Genomic DNA, 20,271 nt, shown 5'->3' on the forward strand with positions numbered 1-20,271 from the left:
TGCCAGAGGCGGCGCTTGGGTCAGCCACTCAGAGAGCTGGTGATCCCGTTAGTTCCACGGGTAGGAGGGCGGGAAAACCCGAGCTCCCGCTCCGCCTCAGAGCAGAGGGCGGGGAGACTTTCCTTAGGCTTAGTATGGGCGAGGCTGCAGAGGGTCCCTGCGGGGGATTTTTGGGCAGTTTGGGCATCCATCTCTTCGGATAATCTCTTTTAGCTGGGCCACTCTCAGTTGTTACAGGACGAGACGGATCTAATTACCAGCTTGAAAGATCAGTGAAAGCATTTCTCTCCTTGGAGAAAGCAATAAGAAAGGCTCTCTTTTAGTTAGGAACAAGAAGTGAAAATAGATTTCATATTTGAAGGAAGAGGTGGATTCAGTCCCCTTTAGCTGTCGGGGCGGGGGGAAGAGGACGAGTGCTCTTTCTCGAAAAAGACTGGAATGAGTCAGTGTGAGGAGGCAGGTAGCACATGTTCCTTCAGCTTGGATGATGAATGAAAAGTGGAGACAGTCTTCGGTTTGGGGCGAGATGAGTCAAATGCCCCAAGTTGTTGCTAGTTTAAAGGGAATTCCATAAGATCCTTTTAGATACATGGAATAGGCGGATAGTTCCCTGTAGTTTGAAGGAAAGGGAAGGCAGTGCCTCTCCGTTCCGGAGAGAAGAGGAATATAACCTTCTTTCCAACCTGGAAAGAGCTGGGATCGGTCCCGGCCTGGAGGTTTCTGGGTACGTTGAGGGCAGCGTTGTCCATCCAGGCTTTCTGGGAGTGCTCAGTGCGCGTGCGCAGCTCTGGTCCGGGAGTGGGCCGGTTGGGGGGTCCCAGGTTTGGGAGATCGTGTTCGGAGGTAGCAGCGCATCGCCCCCTGCGGGTTTCACAGCGTGGCGCTGGGACCCGCGGCCTGGGCACCAGGGACCGGTGGCCTGCAGCTGGGCAGCATTCTGCGGAGTAGCCGCGCTGTCTCTGCTCCCCGAGACCCCTGTCCTTCTCGCTGCCCCCCGGGACGCGGTGGCTGAATCCGGGTGTGAGGCGGTGTAGGGGAGCATACTCGAAGGAGTGGGTTTCAGGACTCGGGGAAAGGAGGGCTACGCTGGGGAATTTCCGGAGATGAGACTAACCTAGAAGAGATGGAGGAGGGGGTCCCAATAAGAGTCCTGGGCAGGGTCTCGGGGTCCGAACCTGGCCTGGGGGGTATCGGAGCCCGGATTGGGGGGAGTGAGCCCCACGTGCCTGTGACGCGGGGGCGCCGGGTAGGCGGCGGCGGCGGCGGCAGCGACGCGGGGCCGGCGGCCGTACAGTGCCGAGAGGGTGGCGAAGCAGGCTGCAGGATGCTGCGCGCCGCACTGCCTCTGCTGCTCTGGCTGCCCCTGGCGGGGGCGGGGGCCACCGACGAACCCACCCAGGAGTCGGTGCCGTTGGGTGAGCCTCCTCCGGGCTTGGCGCTCTTCCGCTGGCAGTGGCACGAGGTGGAGGCGCCCTACCTGGTGGCCCTGTGGATCCTGGTGGCCAGCCTGGCCAAAATCGGTGAGTGTGTGTGTGTGTGTGTGTGTGTGTGTGTTCGCGCGCCCGCGCCCAGGCTGGCGGCCCGCAGCGGACCCGCCTCCAAACCCCTGGGTCTCCAGATCCAGTCCTCCGTTTTGCCCTGTGCGGGGGACATCTCGGTTCTCACCCAGTTCGTGCGCCTCTTGTGGGTATCCCTCCTCCCCTTCTAGGTTGGTAGTTCCGAGGATTTGCCTTTCTAAAGGGTTGCCTGTCGCTGCTCTCTTTTGCTCCATCTTTGGACTGTTTCCCCAGTTTCCCCTTTCCCTTGTAGGTAGTCCTCATCCGTAACCGTCAGTAAGGCCTCTCCTCCAGACATTCAGCCTTTCAGAAACCTGTCAGTAATGAGGACTCACGGGGACACTAAAGAGATGATATTCTCCTGGGAGCCCAAGCATTCTGGTTCCGAGAAATCATCCTTCCCTGGCCAAGAGTCTGAATCTAATATCTCCTGAGATACTAACCCATCACCTTTCCTGCAGTTTATCTCTCTACCCACTTAAAGATGTTGCCACCTTCTTGCGCATAGGTGTGATTCCCACCCTCCAGTTCACCTTCTTCCCTACATGATTTAAGAAACTTACGTTTTTGGGGGGTCTTTACTGTGTTCTGACTGCCCTGGGCGCTTTCTTGGATTCGACCTCTTTCAGGCCTCACATTGAAGATTGTGCTCACACATTCCCCCATTAGAGGCGCTTTTCCTTGCCCCTCACCCCCTTTGTGACAGCCAGTATCCCTCCTCCCAACGGAGACCCTCCTCCTTTCTCTCTTGTTCAGGCTCTGCTGTGGGGGTGACTTAATTATAGCTGAGCGTTGCTACTCACTCTCCGTCTATGCTGGCACAGCTTGTACTCCAGTCTCACCAACGAAGCCTTCATGTAGGAAATCTCACAGCCTAGGGTTTGCCCCCTTCTCCTGGGATGTTGCTAGGGTACAGAGTATAATGGAGCTGGGCTAGAACTGTCCACTCCACCTTGGCAGCCCCAGAATTAATAATGGAAAATGGAACTCTAAATATCTTCAGGGAACCTGATTCTGCCAAAGAACTGACTTTTTGATAGGTCCTGGACTTGCAGGGCTGAGGGGAGAAGGGAACCAAGGATGGGGCTGAAGGTAGGAAGAGCTTTGTCTGAACTCACCCAAGAGGCCCAGCATGGCAGAGGAGGAAGAAGCTTCAGGTTGGGTTTGTTGAGAAGCCCATGGATTGTGGAAGAGTTCCTGTCTTACTTAAGGTTTACAGCACCAAAGTCATGGATAGCTAGTGCTTTTTCTAGTTGGATAACACTTCCTAGAGAGGAAGGAGAGGTTATCCTCTCCAGCCAAAACAGACCCTCAGAGAGGAAGGGAAAGATATGCAGTTTCATAGCTAGAATGTAGACCCTCCCTCCTTTCATTCAACACATACTGATGTAGAGTTCACTGTGTACTAGGTAGGCTCAGGCTTTTGGGTGCAGTTCCCAAAGAGCATTGCTTTGGCCCAGGGGCTCAGGTTAATAAGGACTCCTCTAGCAGTGTCTGGGAGCCCAAGGCAGAACCATTTTAGGGACCAAGGTAGGAGAATCAATAGTTTTGGCAATCCTTTTCTTACACCTGTTTTCCTAGAGACAGATATGTTACTTTTCTCCAGAGTCAACTTAATTAGTATTTGTTGGGAGCCTACTATGTATCTGACATTATACTAGGCACATTTGTGCATTTCATATATTTTATCTTTGTGATGGATATTTTCTTATGCTAAAGAGAAGAAACTGAAGTTTAAGTAAATCAAATAGCTTGCCTGACGGGCTGGAGAGATGGATCAGTGGCTAGGAGCACCTCTTGAAGAGGATCCAGCTTCAGTTCCCAGCACCCACGTGGCAGCTCACATCTTGTCTGTAACTCGATTTCCAAAGCATCTGACTCCTGTTTGTGGCCTCTGTGGACTTCTGCACTTGCATGGTAGACACATACCAGTAAAAAAATAAATAAATAAAATAAATCTTTTAAAAACTTGCCTGAGATCACATCATTAGAAAATGATAATGTCAGAAGACATTTGAGATCTGACAGTTATATACAAAGCTATCTGTCTGTCTGTCTGTTTATCCAGACAGACTATATAGCCCTAGCTAAGTTGGGTGATCTACCCACCTCTGCTTCCTGAGTACTGGGATTAAAGACATGTGCCACTGTATCCAGCTACACAAAGCATTTTAAACTGAGCCAATATAATAAAATATGCACCATTAGGTTGGAGGCCTATAGTGCTTCTAAAAGGAGCTATGTGTGTGTGTGTGTATACGTGTGTATATAGTATAATACTATATTAACATAGACCATGTTATATTAATAGCAAACGTTTATTGAGTGCTTACTATAAATCAATATGCTAAGTACTTTTTTTTAAGGGAGGTAAGAAAAAGTCTTGCTACATAGCCCAGGCTAGCCTTGAGTTGAATTCACTATATAAACTAGATTGAGGGGCTGGAGAGATGGCCCAACAGTTTAAAAAAAAGTATTGGCTGCCTTTGCAGAAGACTCCAGCTTAGTTCCCAGTACACACATGGTTGCTCACAACTGCCTGCAATAACCCTTCTAGGTTATAGACACCTTCTAGATACCCTCTTCTGGCCTCCTGAGACACCAGGCACATACTTGATGCACTTACATACATGCAAGCTAATACTCATTCACATAAAAATTAAAATAAATGAATTTATAAAAAAACACCCCAAACCAGGTTTGCCTTGAGTCGCAGCAGTCCTCGTACCTCAGCCTTCCGAGTACTGAGTCGACAGGTGTATGTTACTGTACTTGGTTTTCTACCCCACAGCCAGTTACCGGAGATTGCATCTAGAGCCTCATAACTGGTAGGCTATGCTTTGCTATCTGGTGTCTATAACTGAGCTATATCCTGACTTTATCTTGAGACAAACTTACTAAATCGATCATTGGTCTGCCCTACCAGGTCCAGCTCTAAATGCTTATAAGTAGGTTGTTTTATTCAATCTTCACAACCAACCTATTCAATCATTATTGCTTTTATTCCCATTTTGCTGGTGAGAAAATTGAGAGTGAAAGAATGAGTAAATGGAGGACCTCGTCTTCAAACCCAAGCAGCTTAATTTTAGAGCCTCCGATTTTTTTCCTCCGGCAATCTTATGCATGATATAGAGAGACCGCTTAGCATTTGCTTAACTTCAGATGATTGCAGTGGATAAAAGAGGTCAGAGAAAAATGTGGTCAGTCCCTGAGGATGGCAGCACAGAGGAGGGGGCATTTTCAGAAAGGTTGGCGGGGGGGAGGCAAGCCAGAGCCTTACAGCTGCAGAGAGGTTATAGCCATGGAGTTTGGGGAGTCTGGAGAGTCAGTATTTCTTTCTTCTTCCATTGGTCCTAGAGCCAGGGATTCTAACTGGTGAGACAGGACTGGAGGCTAGTGCGTGGCTCCCTACCGATTGTCTTCTTCTTGCTTTACAGTGTTTCACCTGTCTCGGAAGGTAACATCTCTGGTCCCTGAGAGCTGCCTGCTGATTTTGCTGGGCCTGGTGCTGGGAGGCATTGTCTTAGCTGTGGCCAAGAAGGCTGAGTACCAGCTGGAGCCAGGCACCTTCTTCCTCTTCCTGCTCCCTCCTATTGTGCTGGACTCAGGCTATTTCATGCCGAGCCGCCTGTTTTTTGACAACTTGGGTGCCATCCTCACCTATGCCGTGGTGGGCACACTCTGGAATGCCTTCACTACAGGTGTTGCCCTTTGGGGCCTGCAGCAGGCTGGATTTGTGGGTGAGTATTCCTAGGACCTGGGCTGTTAAAAAAAAATAACCTTGCTGGCTCCCTTCTCCAGCTCTGAAGGTCAGATGCTGGTGAGTCCCCTGAGGGCTTGGTTGTAGGTCCGTCCGTCCACCTGGAGTGCAAGGCAGTGCTCCAGATAGTCTCCAGTCCTAATTTTGGTCTCTGCCAGTTGGATCTGAGCCTGTGCAGCATGACAGCTGAGCAGGGGCCTGCTTCCCAGCTGTGTGTGGGCTGCTGCAGCACCAGAGCCGCAGGAGCACTCCCTTACCTCCTGCCCTCTGTCACCGCACTGCCACTTGCCAGCCCTGCTTCCTTGAGCTACAGCTTGTCATTCCCACAAGGATTTACAAACCTGGATACGCCCAAGCTATGCCAGGTGGTTTCTAGTTTTTATTTTTAATAAATACACATTTTACATCCACAAAATGCTAACTGCTGTACTAGGCAGTCTTTCCTGTTGTCTCTTCCTAAAGACTCTGGTGAGGTAAAACTTACCTCACTTTTTAAAAAAGATTTTTTATCTTATTTGAATTGGTTTTTGCCTGCATATCTATGTGTGTATGAGGGTATCGGATCCCTTGGAACTGGAGTTACAGATAGTTGGGAATTCCATGTGGGTGCTAGGAAATGAACCAGGGTCCCCTGGAAGGGCAGCTAGTGTTCCTCAGCACTAAGCCTTCTCTCCAGCCCCTAACTGACCTCATCTAATGGAAGGGCCAGTAGAACTCCTTGGGTTCATTTGGTACCAGGACCTGTACTTAGCCTCCATTTTATTGTGGCTCTGCATTTAGGTCCTCTCCCAACCTCCTCTTCATTTCCTGGCTCAAGAAATCCACCTAGTCCCGATACTGAACATTCAGACTTCTTGTAAGGTGAAAAGGAGAAGCTTGCAGATCCCAGCTGGGAACTCCAGTCTTGTTTTCTTAATAAAAAGTGAAACTGTTAGGGGCAGGAAGGAAAGGGAGAACCTCAGATTCTAATCATAGTAATAATTCTAATAATAGATGGTACTGGCTCCTTACCATCTATTAGGTGCTCACTAAATAAAGGATGCTTTGAGGTTGATATTATTTCCATTTTGTGTACTGGGACACTGAGGCTCCCAGGGTTATTTGGCATATTCAGGTCCCACCTATGGCGCTCTCCATACTGTGTTCAGACCTTCCTTTCTTGCTGAGAATTGTGTAGACGCTGCATCCGTTTGGCTGAGAACCACAGGTGTGGGAGAAACCGTTTCCTGTTCTCCTGGGTAATAAAGCCGATCGGCAGCCAATTCTGCTTGCTGGCAACTACTTTTACTGTTGCTGCGGTTTTTATTACCAGCACCACCTGAGTGGTTTTGCGGCCATCTTGTGAGTTAGGCAGATGAGGAGGCATGGCTAAGAGAGATCATGTCATGGCGGCAAGAGCCCGCATCCCAACAGCTGGTGATTGCAAAGCCAGATCTTAGGCACAGGCAGCTCAAGCCTCCAAGCTACAACCAGCAGTCTCCTCCCTTTCCAAATCCCCTTTGGGTTTATTTCTCCCCAGCAGGGAAGCTTGTGGGCTGGTCACAAAGAGCCCTGATGGAGGCAGAGCCATCTTCACCAGTCAGTGCTGTCTTCTGTCTCTCCCTGCTAGCCCCCAGGGTCCAGGCTGGCCTCCTGGACTTCTTGCTGTTTGGAAGCCTCATCTCGGCAGTGGACCCTGTGGCTGTGCTGGCTGTCTTTGAGGAGGTGCACGTCAACGAGACTCTCTTTATCATCGTCTTTGGCGAGTCCCTGCTCAATGATGCAGTCACCGTGGTAAGGACGTATAGCCAACCCCTGGCCCTAGACTGTCCTGCTCTGCCAGTTGGGTATCTGACTGGCCTTAGAGCCTTAGACCTTCCCCCGTAGGCCCCCTGGGGAGGAGATAGGGTCTGAGCTTTCTCCTTTTCCAGACCACTTGCCCTCTGTGGCATCCTCCTACAGCCTGACTCTCCTCTCGTCACTCAGGTGCTGTACAAGGTCTGCAACTCCTTTGTGGAGATGGGCTCTGCCAATGTGCAGGCCACTGACTACCTAAAGGGAGTCGGTCAGTATTTCCCTGAACCTGGTCAGCATTCAATGTCTGCCTCTCCTGGGGACAGAGGAGGCTATTCTGATTGCCTCATTTCTTGCTCTCCTCTAGAGAGGAATGGGGTCTGGGAGGAGCTTGCCCTGGGATCCTAGTCTGGGATCCTGAGCCCCAGGGAGTGTGGTGGGTGTCTGCCTCTACTTCTTACTAGGCAGTATTCCTGTCAGCCCAGCTTGGGGAGGGTCTGGGTCAGGGGTCGTGCTGACAGCCCACTCCTCCCCCAGCCTCCCTGTTTGTGGTCAGTCTGGGCGGGGCAGCCGTGGGCTTAGTCTTTGCCTTCCTCCTGGCCCTGACCACACGCTTCACCAAGCGGGTCCGCATCATCGAGCCGTTGCTGGTCTTCCTCCTCGCCTACGCAGCCTACCTCACTGCTGAAATGGCCTCCTTGTCTGCCATTCTTGCGTGAGTTCTGGGGATACCACAGGCAGGCAACTGGGAAAGGGCCCTGGAAAGAGTCATATTTTACGTGGCCAGAAGCAAGAGCTTAAGGAATCTGTAGGCAGCACTAAGCCCTTGTGATAGTGGAGAAGCTCTCCTCAGAGGAGTCTTCTTGAAGAACTGTCTGGGCACCTGAAGGCTCACACTTCCTCTATGTCAAGTGCAGGCTAAGCTGACAGTATATTTCAAGACCTGAAACCCCTGGTTGCTATGGGTATAGCACCCTAGAGGATGCCTCAGAGGGTTTGCTACTTGGAGCAGGAGGCACTAAGTGGGGAGCCTGGAACTCTGTATCCACCCCAGGACTGTCACTGATTAGCAATCTTCATGCGTCCCTGAGCTTTGGCTTGGACAGTCTGACACACTGATGGGCAGCACCCCGGCCTGAGAGGGGCAGCCTCCAGGACCCTTCCTCACTTGCAGTTTTGTTTCTCTCCCAGGGTGACCATGTGTGGCCTGGGATGTAAGAAATACGTGGAAGCCAACATCTCCCATAAGTCACGCACAGCTGTCAAATACACCATGAAAACCCTTGCTAGCTGTGCTGAAACAGTCATCTTCATGCTACTTGGCATCTCAGCCGTGGACTCTTCCAAATGGGCCTGGGACTCTGGGCTGGTGCTGGGCACCCTCTTCTTCATCCTGTTCTTCCGAGCCCTCGGTATTGCTGACACCCTCTGATTCCCTCTCTTTCCCCGTCCCTCTCTTTCTCCTCTCATCCCACTACTCCTCGACCCTCAGTCTAAGTCCACATCCTTGTTAATTCCTAAGCTCCCCTCAGTGCTCGCCTGTCCCAACCCCTGCCAGACCTTAGCCCAGATGCTTGGTGCCATCCGTTCCCAGTGTCCTCCACTGCCAACTCCTTGCTCCTGCTGGCCTCCCTCCTGCTGTAGGCGTAGTCCTGCAGACATGGGTACTGAATCAGTTCCGGCTGGTCCCTCTGGACAAGATTGACCAGGTGGTGATGTCCTATGGGGGCCTTCGGGGAGCTGTGGCCTTTGCTCTTGTCATCCTACTGGACAGGACCAAGGTCCCTGCCAAGGACTACTTTGTGGCTACCACCATTGTGGTGGTTTTCTTCACAGTCATCGTGCAGGTGGGAGTGCCCAGGAGGCTAGGTGGGGAGAGTCTTGAAACACTTTGGGACAGGGGCTTTCCTTTCCATGGCGGGGAGGCAGGGACCTGACTTCTCAGACCTTGAGTGGAATCGGGGAGATGCGGAGCTGAGGCCTAGTTATTGGGAGAAAAGCCGCAGGGCACTGAGCAGGGCAGGGCTCACCTCCTGCCTGTTTGTAGGGGTTGACCATCAAGCCACTGGTGAAGTGGCTGAGGGTGAAGAGGAGTGATCATCACAAACCCACCTTGAACCAGGAGCTACACGAGCACGTGGGTACCAGAACCCCATCCCTCTACCCGTCCCTCTCGCTTCTCCTATGTTGGCAGAGTCCTGATCCAGTCCCCCTACCCACCCCCATTCTAGACTTTTGACCACATTCTGGCTGCAGTGGAGGACGTTGTGGGGCACCATGGCTACCACTACTGGAGGGACAGGTGAGGGAGCTGCCCCGAGGCTCCTTCAGAAGCAGTAGGCCCTACCAGCCAGGGCAGCATGGGGGATATGCCACCCTTCTGAGAAGGGACACAGCCAGGTTCAGGCTGGGTGACCTTGCCTGAAGCCCTTCAATGGCACCCCAGTGTTTTCAGGATAAGACAGAGTTCCCCAGGGTGGCCTGCCAGACCCTCATGGTCCAGCACTTGCCAGATTCCAGCCCCGTTATGCGCTGTTCTGTTTTTGATGGTCTGCCTGATAATTAAACAGGCTCTACTTAGAGCCTCAGAGCCCACCATGTGGTCCAAGCCTGGCCACAGAGACCATTGAATGTGTTCTGTCTACTAGAACACTGTTCCACCTTCCTCTTGCTTAGATTTGAATCACCCTTCAGATCTAACCACAGACCTTAGAGACCCCTGGTCCCCCTGGCAAGGACAAATCCCCATTATCCTTGGTAGTTTTTGTCATGGTTATAATTTTTACAGCTATTTGAAATAATTTTAACTAATATCAGACTCTCTCCTAAAATTGTAAAGGCTCTAAGAGCTTTGGGATTCTCCTTGGCTGAGACTTATACCAAGAAAGCCAGGCCAGCGCTGGCGGTGTCCCTGCCCCGTCTGAGGAAGGGCCAGCCAGCCACACCTGGAGAAGGGTACTCAGGGCTGGGCCTGGCGTCCTCTGTAGGTGGGAACAATTTGACAAGAAGTATCTGAGTCAGCTGTTGATGCGGCGGTCAGCCTATCGTATCAGAGACCAGATCTGGGACGTGTACTACAGACTCAACATCCGAGACGCCATCAGTTTTGTGGACCAGGTGGGCCAGCAGTTACCAGGTAGGCCGGCGGGGATAGACAGATGGTCAGCAGAGCAGGGCGGCCAGGGATGACAGGCATGCAGGCAGGCTTGTTAGCAGGGGCCAGAGAATTGACATTCCCAGCTGGCTCTAAGGTGTTGTGAGGTCCCAGCTGCCGGAGCCAGCCTGGTGTTGACAAGAGTCTGGCAGGCAGTAGAGAGAGGTGGGGAAAGCTGGACTCTAGAGTCAGCACACAGTTCAACTGTTATCGCGTAGAGGCCAATGCTTAGATATGTTACTTACATTGCCTGAGCTTCAGTTTCCTCAGTGAGAAGAAAGGAGCAACAAGAATAGGGCTATCTAGGTTGGTCTAAGAATTTCAGTATGTGCAGTGTTTCAGTATGTGGTGAAACAAAGAACAAAATGATGCCTGGGGGTGTAGCTCGGTGGTTCAGCACTTCCATAGCGTTTGAGAACCCGAGTAGCCCCCAGCTCAAACCAAAACAGTGTTCAAAATGACTGTTTACACGCTGTTCTCTTTATTACCCGCTGTCTGGCCACGTGCATCTGATCCTTGTCTGACCTCTGTCTTGACTCCCACAGGGAGGCCACGTCTTGTCCTCCACAGGACTCGGTCTACCCTCTATGCCTAGCAGAAATTCTGTGGCAGAGACCTCTGTCACCAACCTGTTGTGAGTCCATGAAGGCCCTTCCCCTTCCCTGAGCACCTTTGCCTCTGCCCCTCCCCGCACCCGTGCTGCCCACTCCCCAGCACCCATGTCCCTGCCTCCTGCAGGAGGGAGAGTGGCAGCGGGGCGTGCCTGGATCTGCAGGTGATTGACACGGTCCGCAGTGGCCGAGACCGGGAGGATGCGGTGATGCACCATCTGCTCTGCGGAGGCCTCTACAAACCGCGACGCAGGGTGAGAGCTTGCTGGACGGGCCAGGCCCGAGTGTGCTGGGGAGTGGGTGCAAAGGCCCTTACCAGACACTGAAGAGGCACTTGGTACCGGCTTATGCCCAGTTGAAGGCTGTGGATTTCGTCCTTTGCTCTTGTTGTTGATTTTGGGGGTGGGAGGGGCATGCTGCACTGTCCATCAGATTAGAAGGCATGAATTGAGAGCTGAACCAGTTGGAACTTCAGCAGGAAGCTTCTAAGCTGGGTGTGAAGAAGGAGAGGAGCACAAAGGACGTGGACATTGTCCCGGAAGGGAGAGGAAGAGATAGAGGGGATGGGAGCTGTGAGAAGCAGGTCAGGATGGAAGCAGGGCCCTGAGACGGGCTCTGGAACCAGTTTAACAGGGGAGAGGTGGATTGGCCAAAGCTTTGAAGCTGTGGGTCTGGAAGGGCCCTTTCCCACCCAGGAGGGGATCTTCTGAAACCCCACAAGGGGGCAGCAGGCCATTATCCTGGGCCTTTTGAAATGCGAATCTATTCAGGCAGTACTACAGCAAGCCTTTGAGAACACTGAGATGGAATGGGCTTATTACTCTACACGCGGCTCTCTATGACTTCCAGTTCCGCAGAACACGCTCAAAGGCTCCCAGGCGGCTTCCCCGACACAGGCACTCTTGCTCCAGTGCCCTCGTCTGCCCCTGCTGTGTCTCTGGCCACGAGAAGCCCCTTCTCCCCACCCCAGGGAGGAGCTGCTAGGTGGCTGTCTAGGGCAAGTTACAGGGGCTCGCTTCTTTCCTTGTTCTAGTCTTGCTGTTAATGCTGCGCAGGATCCCTGGTTTGGCTCACCAACTTAGGGCTTCATACTGTCTCCCCACTCTGCCAAACCCTCTTGTCTTCCTCAGTTCATGACTGTCGAACCCATCTCATCCAACTCTTGTGTTCCGTTTAGTGTTTTTCTTTTGCAAAATTGCAGTGGAGAGAACGCAATGACTCTCACTTATCTCTTACCCAACTCTAATAATTATCTGTGCACGATTAAGCCTTTATGGTCTGTAACCCACCCCACCTGGCCTGCACTTTCTCTTACAGCAGACTCCAGGCATCATGTCACCTCATTTGTGAATACCTCAGTAAATGACAAGAGCTCTTTGTTTGCCTTATTTTGTTTCTAAGTTTTGGCTTCTTTGAGACATAGTCTTGCTAGTTGCCCTAGGACTGGCTTCAAACTGGGAATCTTGCCTCAGCCCCAAGTACTCTGTTTATAAGTGTGAACCACCACCCCAACTGGCAAGAATTTAAAAAAAAAAAAATAAGGTTAGGCTAAGGAGCTAGGACAGTGGTAGACCATTTACTTAGCATCCGGGAAGCCCCAGGTTTGATTCCCCAGCATTGCAAAAACCAAGTCAAATCAAATCATAGTACTGTTATTATAATATAATAATTCCTTCCAAATGCCCAGTAAGTGTTTGATAAATACCTGTTTTTTCCTAGCTGGTTTACATAACTCAAGATCCAAAATAAATTCACAAATTATATCTGGGAAATATGACCTCTGTTAAGAAAAACTGTAATAGGCTGGGCAGTGGTGGCACACACTTTAATCCCAGCACTCGGAAGGCAGAGGCAGGCGGATCTCTGTGAGTTAGAGGCCAGCCTGGGTTACAGCGCAGGTTCCAGGACAGGCTCCAAAGCTACACAGAGAAACCCTTTTTCGAAAAGTGCCCCCCCCCAAAAAAAAGAAAAGAAAAACTATAATACTCTCCTTCTTTTCCCCTTTATTATTTATAGAAGAAACTAGATGATTTATTTTGGAGAATTTACCATTTTCTTGATTTGCTTACTATGTCCCAGAGTTATTTAGCACGTTACTCTATTTCTTCTGGTTATTGAATCTGGAAGCTGATCAGATTTAGGGCTTCTGCTTATGCTTTATACTTCATGTTGGGGCGTGTGTGTATGCACGTGTCTCACCGGTGGGTTTGATTCAGTGTTTGTACAGTCAATTTAAAAAGAACTAGAGTAAGTTTGTGCTTGTTTGCTAAATGTCTTATTTGATTTGGCCATCATTCATCATTTGGATCCCATGTCTACCACCAAATGTCTCTTTCTCAGATCCATATCATCTGAAAGCTTGCTAAGCCTGTTAATTTTGTATTCATCTAAATCACCATAAATATTGAACATGATAGAGCTGAGGACAGAGCCCTGTGGCATGCTACCAAAGACTTTCCTCCAGGCTGACATGAATGGAGCATTTTGGGGTATGGTTATTGGTTATTCAACTGGTTCTGAATCCACTTAGTTGCACTATGACATAGTCCCTGATTCCTTATATTCTCTCCAGAAATAGCATTAGAGATAGTATATAGTCAATTAAAATTATAGCTTACGAGAGATATAGGGCCTGGAGAGAAAGATTTGGAAGTACACACAGCAAAGATAGCCTCATTTTAACTGTCCTGGGTTCCCTGAGAAGCTTGATGGAGTATTCTTGGCTTCACCTCCTAGAGAGTTAGATCCTGTCGTGTGGAGCGGGACTAAGAATCTGTGTTTTTAATAAGCCCCCTGGTGATTCAAATGCAGCTGGTCTGCTGCCTGCTGTTTTGAAGCTGCAGCTCATGTCACCGGGTTAGTTGAAGTGGAGAGAATGTGTAAGTTCTCTGGGGAGAGTGTTTAGAGAAAGAGAGCAGAGCCAAGAATAATACCGAGGAATGTACATGGAAGAAAGGAACGGGAGCCCGCAAAGGAGAGAAAGGAACCCTTGGAGAAGGAATAGCAGAGAGTGTCTCTGCCTGGGTAGAAGAAGAGCTAGCCACCATACAGAGGTCAGGCTGGTACCTGGGCAGAGGCTTCAGGACTGGTGACCAGGGAGAAGGTAGCACTGCGACCTGATGAAACTGGAATAGCACTTTTGGTATTTAAGGAAACACTAGACAGGAAGGAAAGTGTCCCAATCAATTTATAAGCACTTGGCCTCAAAAGGCAGAGAGGAGAGGCAGTGAAAGAACTTTAAAAACAAACAAAAACAAGGGCAGGAGCTTGTCTGAAAGCAGAGGTCAAGTGGCTACTGGTAAGAAATGTAAAGATGCCGGAGAAATAGGAGGGAGCTGAGAAGTGAGGGAGGCAGGAAGCTGAGCAAAACCCAGACAGGGCTGCTTTGTCCCAGATGTGGGGTGGCATTTCCAGGTACTTACGTAAAGAAGAAAGGCAGATGGGAGACTTCAAGGAGCTCACAGAAGTGGTTCAGAGAAACAGAAATTATGAGGAATAAGAAGGAACCAAGCCAAGTGTTGGTGGTGCACGCCTTTAATCCCAGCAATCAGGAGGCAGAGGCAGGCGAATCTCTGTGAGTTCTGGGACAGCTTGGTCTACAGAGTGAGTTCCAGGACAGTCAGGACTACACAGTGAAGTCTTGCTTTGGTGAGAAAAAAAGAAAAAAAAAGAACCAGATAGAATGTGAGGCACGATGAAGTGACCAAGAGAGGTGACAGTCTTCTGGTGATTACCTCCCACTAGGGAGGAAAAGGTTGCACAGCTCCCAACAGCAGAAATAGGTAGGCTGGGTGAGTGTGCTGGGGACTCAGTCTTTAAGAGAAAGAGTTAAAAGACAAAGATAAAGGGTTGGCCCTAAATTACACGCACTTGCTGGGACCAAAAGCAGGAGGGTTCCATGTAGCTCCCTGGGGCTACGTGGAAGTGTGAGCCGCAGAGGGATAAATGGACTTGCAGAGGAAGTGGCTCTGCTGTTTTATAGCAGCCCCAAGGAACAAAGTACAGGACCTCTGCCTCTTATTGCCTCAGATTAGAGAGGGCGCAGGGAAGGGCAGCAGAGGATAAGGAAAGCCGGGTTTTGAGGAATAACTTGTGGGGGAAAGGAAGGCTTTTCCTTGGTGAACTGCCTACAGAGTCTCACGTTGCAATCCTTTTGTGTGTTTTAATTTTATTTTTTTAATCCATGGCTAGCTAATTCTGGAAAAGCTGGGCTGGCAGGACCTGTGATGAACATGTTGGGGTTGTGGCCTGGGGTTCCTGTGGGAGGCCAAGGCACCCAGCCTCACGGCAGGGTGGGCTGTCATTGCCAGTACAAAGCTAGCTGCGGTCGCCACTTCATCTCTGAGGATGCGCAGGAGCGACAAGACAAGGAGGTCTTCCAGCAGAACATGAAGCGACGGCTCGAGTCCTTCAAGTCCACCAAGCATAACATCTGTCTCACCAAGAGCAAACCTCGACCCCGCAAGACTGGCCACAAGAAGGCACGTCTTTTCTCAGGGGCACCTCCCATGGGGCTGTAGGCAGATAGCAAATAATCCTGAGTCCTCACAGACTGGAACTCAGCCCAAGGACACATTTTGTTTAGTCACCCTCAGGGGTTTGATGATTGTAGTAGTTGGAGTTTTCTTTTAGGCCTGTCTGAGGCCTTTGAACTGGGTGTGTGTGGGGGCTTTAGAGGGATCACTTGCTCCCAGACACGAAGCAAGAAAAGGGCAGAGCTCTTAGTGAGGCATTTTAGGAGCCCTTCAGCCCAGGTATCCAGAGCCCCAGATAGGAAGTGAGTCATTCTTAGACTTCTCAGTTCCTGCCTGGCTGACCAAGCGATAGTGGGGTGTAGAACCGTTGTGATAACCACCCCCCACAAAGTTAGGAAGGCTTGTTCTGTTGACTTTGTCATTTTACAGGGTTTGTGGATGGGGTGGTAGAACCAAGGCCAGAGTCTTAGGTTTGTTTTCTGGTCCTCAGAAGGATGGTGTGGCCAATCCTGAAGCTACAAATGGGAAAGCTCCTCGAGACCTGGGCTTTCAGGACACAGGCAAGCAGGGAGCTTCAGGGATGGAAGGGAGGAGGAGAAGAAGTCTGTCATGCAGATCCTGGAGGGAATCCTCTGGGAACACAGCACCATGAACTGGTCCCCTCCCCCAGGGACTAGAAAGGCACACTTGAGTGTTGGGATAATTCCAATCCATGTACCGCATATGGCAGGATTGCTGATTATGACTACGGACCTTTAAGGACTTGGAAAAGGTCATGGAGACAGTAGATTGGCCTAGGCCAGGATAGGTGGAACCAAAGGCCTAACTAACGTTCACCATCAAAATCTAGTTCCCTTCGAGCTGAATGTTAATGACCCGTCCAACCTTGCAGGTGCTAATGTTGTCAGTTGATCCGGGGCTGACAAGAGAAAGAGCTAGGAGGTATGGCCCTCATGGCTTCCTCTGAGGACTTAGCACCTTTTGATTGCCTCCTTGGGCTGTGCAATCTTCTCTGCTTTCCCCTCAAGCCCGACACTCTAGACTAGTGCCCAAAAAGGCTGAAGGAAGATGCCGGTGCCTTCGCCAACACCGGCTTTGCCTGGGGAAGGGGGCAGGAGCTAGCTTCAGGCTGTTTGGTACCAAGAAGCAGCCACTGGGTTGGCCACCCTGACTCAGCTCTGCCCTTGTCCAGCTGCTGTGATCCTAACGGTGGAGTCTGAGGAGGAAGAGGAAAGCGACAGTTCAGAGACGGAGAAAGAGGATGACGAAGGGATCATCTTTGTGGCTCGAGCCACCAGCGAGGTCCTCCAAGAAGGCAAGACCTCAGGTAATGCCTCCCTGGCAGTCTCTCTCCCTTGTACAGCCGGCTCTTCCTGTTTGCTGGTTTATTCACCGCCAGCATTTGCTAAGCATCTCGACTCTACCAGAAACCTTATACAGCGACCTGCCTCAAACCCTCACGATACCTAAGATGGGGAAACCGAGCTCACAGAGCCTTAGAGACTGGCGAGTTGTCCAGAATCGCATGATAAAAACAGGACTTGAACTTGACCCACCTGACCTCAAAGACCACAGTCTGAGGAACACAAAGTGATAAGCAGATCTAAAGGAGAGCTCACTTGTAATCCAGGCTTAGCACGCCCGCCTGCACACACAGCTGTGAGTGAGGAGGTCAGCATCATGGGAGGAACCTGAACTCTCAAGATGGAATCCTTGTGGATAAAAAGCAGCATACATGTTTCTGCGTGCGGAGCGCCCCCTCCTAGTGCTAGGGTTTCCGTGGTAGTTGGCACAAACACCCAGGGGGCATTAGAGAAGTTTATTACAGAAAATTTCAAAATATGAAATGACAGAATAGTGACATAAACCCCACCTGTTCGTTTCCCAGCTTCGGTAATCATTTATGTCTTCATTTATGTCACCTGTGACCCTGGTTACTCAGGGTTCTGATGAAGAAAACCTCAAATGTCATCTCATTTTATCAACAAATTACTTCAACATACAAGATAAGCGTTCTTCTTTAAAACACAACCGCAATAACCATATATAAAATCTCATTCATGGGGCTGGAGAGATGGCTCAGAGGTTAAGAGCATTGCCTGCTCTTCCAAAGGTCCTGAGTTCAATTCCCAGCAACCACATGGTGGCTCACAACCATCTGTAATGGGGTCTGGTGACCTCTTCTGGCCTGCAGGCATACACACAGATGGAATATTGTAAACATAATAAATAAAAAAATACTTTAAAAAAATAAAATCTCATTCATAAAATATCTAGTTGGAGCCAGGCAATGGGAGTCAGAGGCAGGTGGATCTCTGTAAATTCAAGGCCAGCCTTGGTCTACAGAACAAGTTCCAGGACAGCCAGGGCTGTTTCACAGAGAAACAAAATTGGGAGTCAGATGTCCTTGTTTTTTATTTTTGTTTATTTATTTTGAGTCAGGCTCTCCCAATGTAACCGAGGCTTGCTTGGCATTCCCTAGTCAGCCCAGCTGACCTCAGACTCGCGATCTTCCTGACGCTGCCTCTAAAGGCCTTGGCCTGGCACTCCTCCGTCATTGCCACAGTCTCACTGGTCAGTCAGGATAAGGCTTAGCAGGATGCAGTTTCTGAGCTGGTGCTGATGAAGGTGATCAGAGAGACAAGACGCCCTTCCTGTTTGGTTTTCCTGAGCTGCAGTTAATTGCCATCTGTTCAGTATGTCCCCTGTGAACAACTGTTCTGAGTGCAGCCCTGTGCACAAGAGAAAGCAAAGCAGTCTGGTGCTGTCTTCCAGGAAGGTGTTTATTGAGCACAGCACAGATGAGTGTTATACGGTGACCTTGAGTGCACTTGAGGATTCCACTTCGCTGATAATGAACTCACGTGTACTCTCTCTGTGTTCCCAGGAAGCCTCGAGGTGTGCCCGAGCCCACGCATCATCCCTCCTTCTCCAACCTGTGCAGAGAAGGAGCTACCCTGGAAGAGTGGCCAGGGAGACCTGGCTGTATATGTGTCATCAGAAACAACCAAAATTGTGCCCGTGGACATGCAGAAAGGCTGGAACCAGAGCATCTCATCCCTGGAGAGCCTGGCATCCCCTCCCTGTACCCAGCCCCCTACCTTAACCCGCTTGCCTCCGCACCCACTGGGTGTGGAAGAGACCCAGGTTCCTCTTGACATGTCTTCTGACCCTCGTTCTAGCTTCGCCTTCCCCCCGAGCCTGGCCAAAGCTGGCCGTTCCCGCAGTGAGAGCAGTGCTGACATTGCCCAGCAGCAGGAGCTACAGCCTCTCATGGGCCACAAGGACCACACTCACCTTAGTCCGGGCACTGCCAACTCGCACTGGTGCATCCAGTATAACAGAGGAGGCCGGCTGTAGCCCAGGCCTCAGGGAGGAGCAGGATGTGGGGCCCCTGTGGGGAGTGCTCCTCAGGCAGTGGGCAGAGAAGCCTGCTCAGCCTACTGTGGGGACAGAGGGGCCTGGACTGAAGTGGCTACTGGGTCTCCTTGGGACCAGTCAGGCCAGTCAGAAGGGTTTCCTGGTCTGGTTCTCACAGGGCCCCTTCTCACCACGCTCCCTGCTCTGAACCCTTTTCTCTTCTCCTTTCAAAAACCGGCTCAGGATCCAGTCCAGAGTTCTAGGGGACAGACCTACAAGCTGATGCCCCTTCTCTAGGGCGTCTTCCTGGACTTACTGTTGGCAGCTGTTCCTGCCCCCAAAGCAGGGGCATCTTCCTTCTGTGGACACTGGTCTTCCCTGCCCTCCACCCCTCTCGAGCACCAGGTGAGGACCAGTGCTCCAGTAATGAGGCTTTGTGAGGGGCTGGTCCTCAGAGTGACTGGGGTAGGGTGCAGCACAGGCCTCAGCCTTGGCTCAGCCACGGGAGTAGTCGGAGTCTGCCTCTGCATCTTGCTTTAGCCCTTTCCCTTTGCTGCCAGATGTTGAGGTAATGGTGCCTCTTTTTCTAGGACTAGGTCCTGGGCCAGGCTTTAGGTCAGAGCTGCTTCTTAGCCAGTCGGCTGCTCTAGGCCTGAGTCTGGAACATCCTGAGACTTGGTTTTGAGATTTCTGAGTAGGAGACAAAGAGGCCTCTGGGCTCCTATGTCACCCTCTCAAAATTTTCCCAAAGGGAGAAGGAGCCAGGTGTCCTAGAGCCGCTGCACCATTACCCTAGGGGCTAGGATGCCTGGTTGCAATGTTTGGGGGCCGCTGACTGCAGCAGGTGGCTTTCCCCTACCTTGTGTTTTGTACCTTAAACTCAAGATACATTAAATATCTCGTAGATGGATGAGTGTCCTCAGTCCATTTGTCTCAGGCTTTCAAGGATGGAGACAAGAAGGATCTGCCTGTTCCCAGATTTTCAGGGGTACAGAAGAGCAGGGGAGATCTTAGAATTCTTAGTCCCTCTGGTCCTCCCAAGTACTTCGCCAACATTATCTACCCCCCTAGCAGGAGGTGTGGAGTGACAGTCTAGGGGACCACTGCATGGGTTGGGGAAGTAGATGTCTCAGAACTGGGAGCCCACAGAATGGGAAGGGTCAGCATGGAGAACACCCTGAGGACAGGGTCTAAGCTATCCGAGGGTGAAGCCTCTGTGTAGTGCCACAGAGACCTTGTAAAATCAGAGGAGAGTGTAAGGACAGGTGTGAGCCGAATGAGCAAGTGTCCCGCATACGACAGGCAGGAAGTCCGGCTCCAGGGAGTTGGCTACCCTGAGAATTTGTGAGGCGAATCAAAGCAGTGTGGGTCCTGAAAGCCTTAGACAACAGCATCCCCCAGCCTAATTCCTACTGTGTCAGTGTGGGTCCTGAAAGCCTTAGACAACAGCATCCCCCAGCCTAATTCCTACTGTGTCAGTGTGGGTCCTGAAAGCCTTAGATAACAGCATCCTCCAGCCTAATTCCTACTGTGTTTCAACAATTTTTTAAAGCATCTTTGAGAATAAACACTATAAAATTCA

At 50.8% G+C, this 20,271-nt stretch overlaps 1 protein-coding gene across 4 annotated transcripts; it reads left to right on the forward strand.

Moving 5' to 3' along the window:
- The first annotated feature begins 791 nt into the window (after positions 1 to 791).
- Slc9a5 (solute carrier family 9 member A5) lies at positions 792 to 20,271 on the forward strand. Of its 4 annotated transcripts, none has more exons than XM_057753606.1 (16): positions 792 to 1,520; positions 4,994 to 5,296; positions 6,926 to 7,089; positions 7,282 to 7,360; positions 7,627 to 7,804; positions 8,281 to 8,501; positions 8,734 to 8,936; positions 9,137 to 9,226; positions 9,321 to 9,391; positions 10,077 to 10,206; positions 10,789 to 10,877; positions 10,982 to 11,108; positions 15,165 to 15,335; positions 15,823 to 15,889; positions 16,522 to 16,656; positions 18,217 to 20,271. In XM_057753606.1, the coding sequence occupies exons 1-16, from the start codon at positions 1,124 to 1,126 to the stop codon at positions 18,687 to 18,689; spliced, it is 2,898 nt and encodes a 965-aa protein (XP_057609589.1). In that variant the 5' UTR covers positions 792 to 1,123; the 3' UTR covers positions 18,690 to 20,271. The 4 variants fall into 4 exon arrangements, with proteins under 4 accessions (XP_057609589.1, XP_057609588.1, XP_057609590.1 ...); XM_057753605.1 differs by having other exon boundaries at positions 793 to 1,520; positions 15,820 to 15,889; XM_057753607.1 differs by lacking the exon at positions 7,282 to 7,360 and having other exon boundaries at positions 793 to 1,520; positions 7,713 to 7,804; positions 15,820 to 15,889.

The sequence above is a fragment of the Chionomys nivalis genome, chromosome 21 (assembly GCF_950005125.1).
Source record: "Chionomys nivalis chromosome 21, mChiNiv1.1, whole genome shotgun sequence".
Lineage (NCBI taxonomy): Eukaryota > Metazoa > Chordata > Mammalia > Rodentia > Cricetidae > Chionomys > Chionomys nivalis.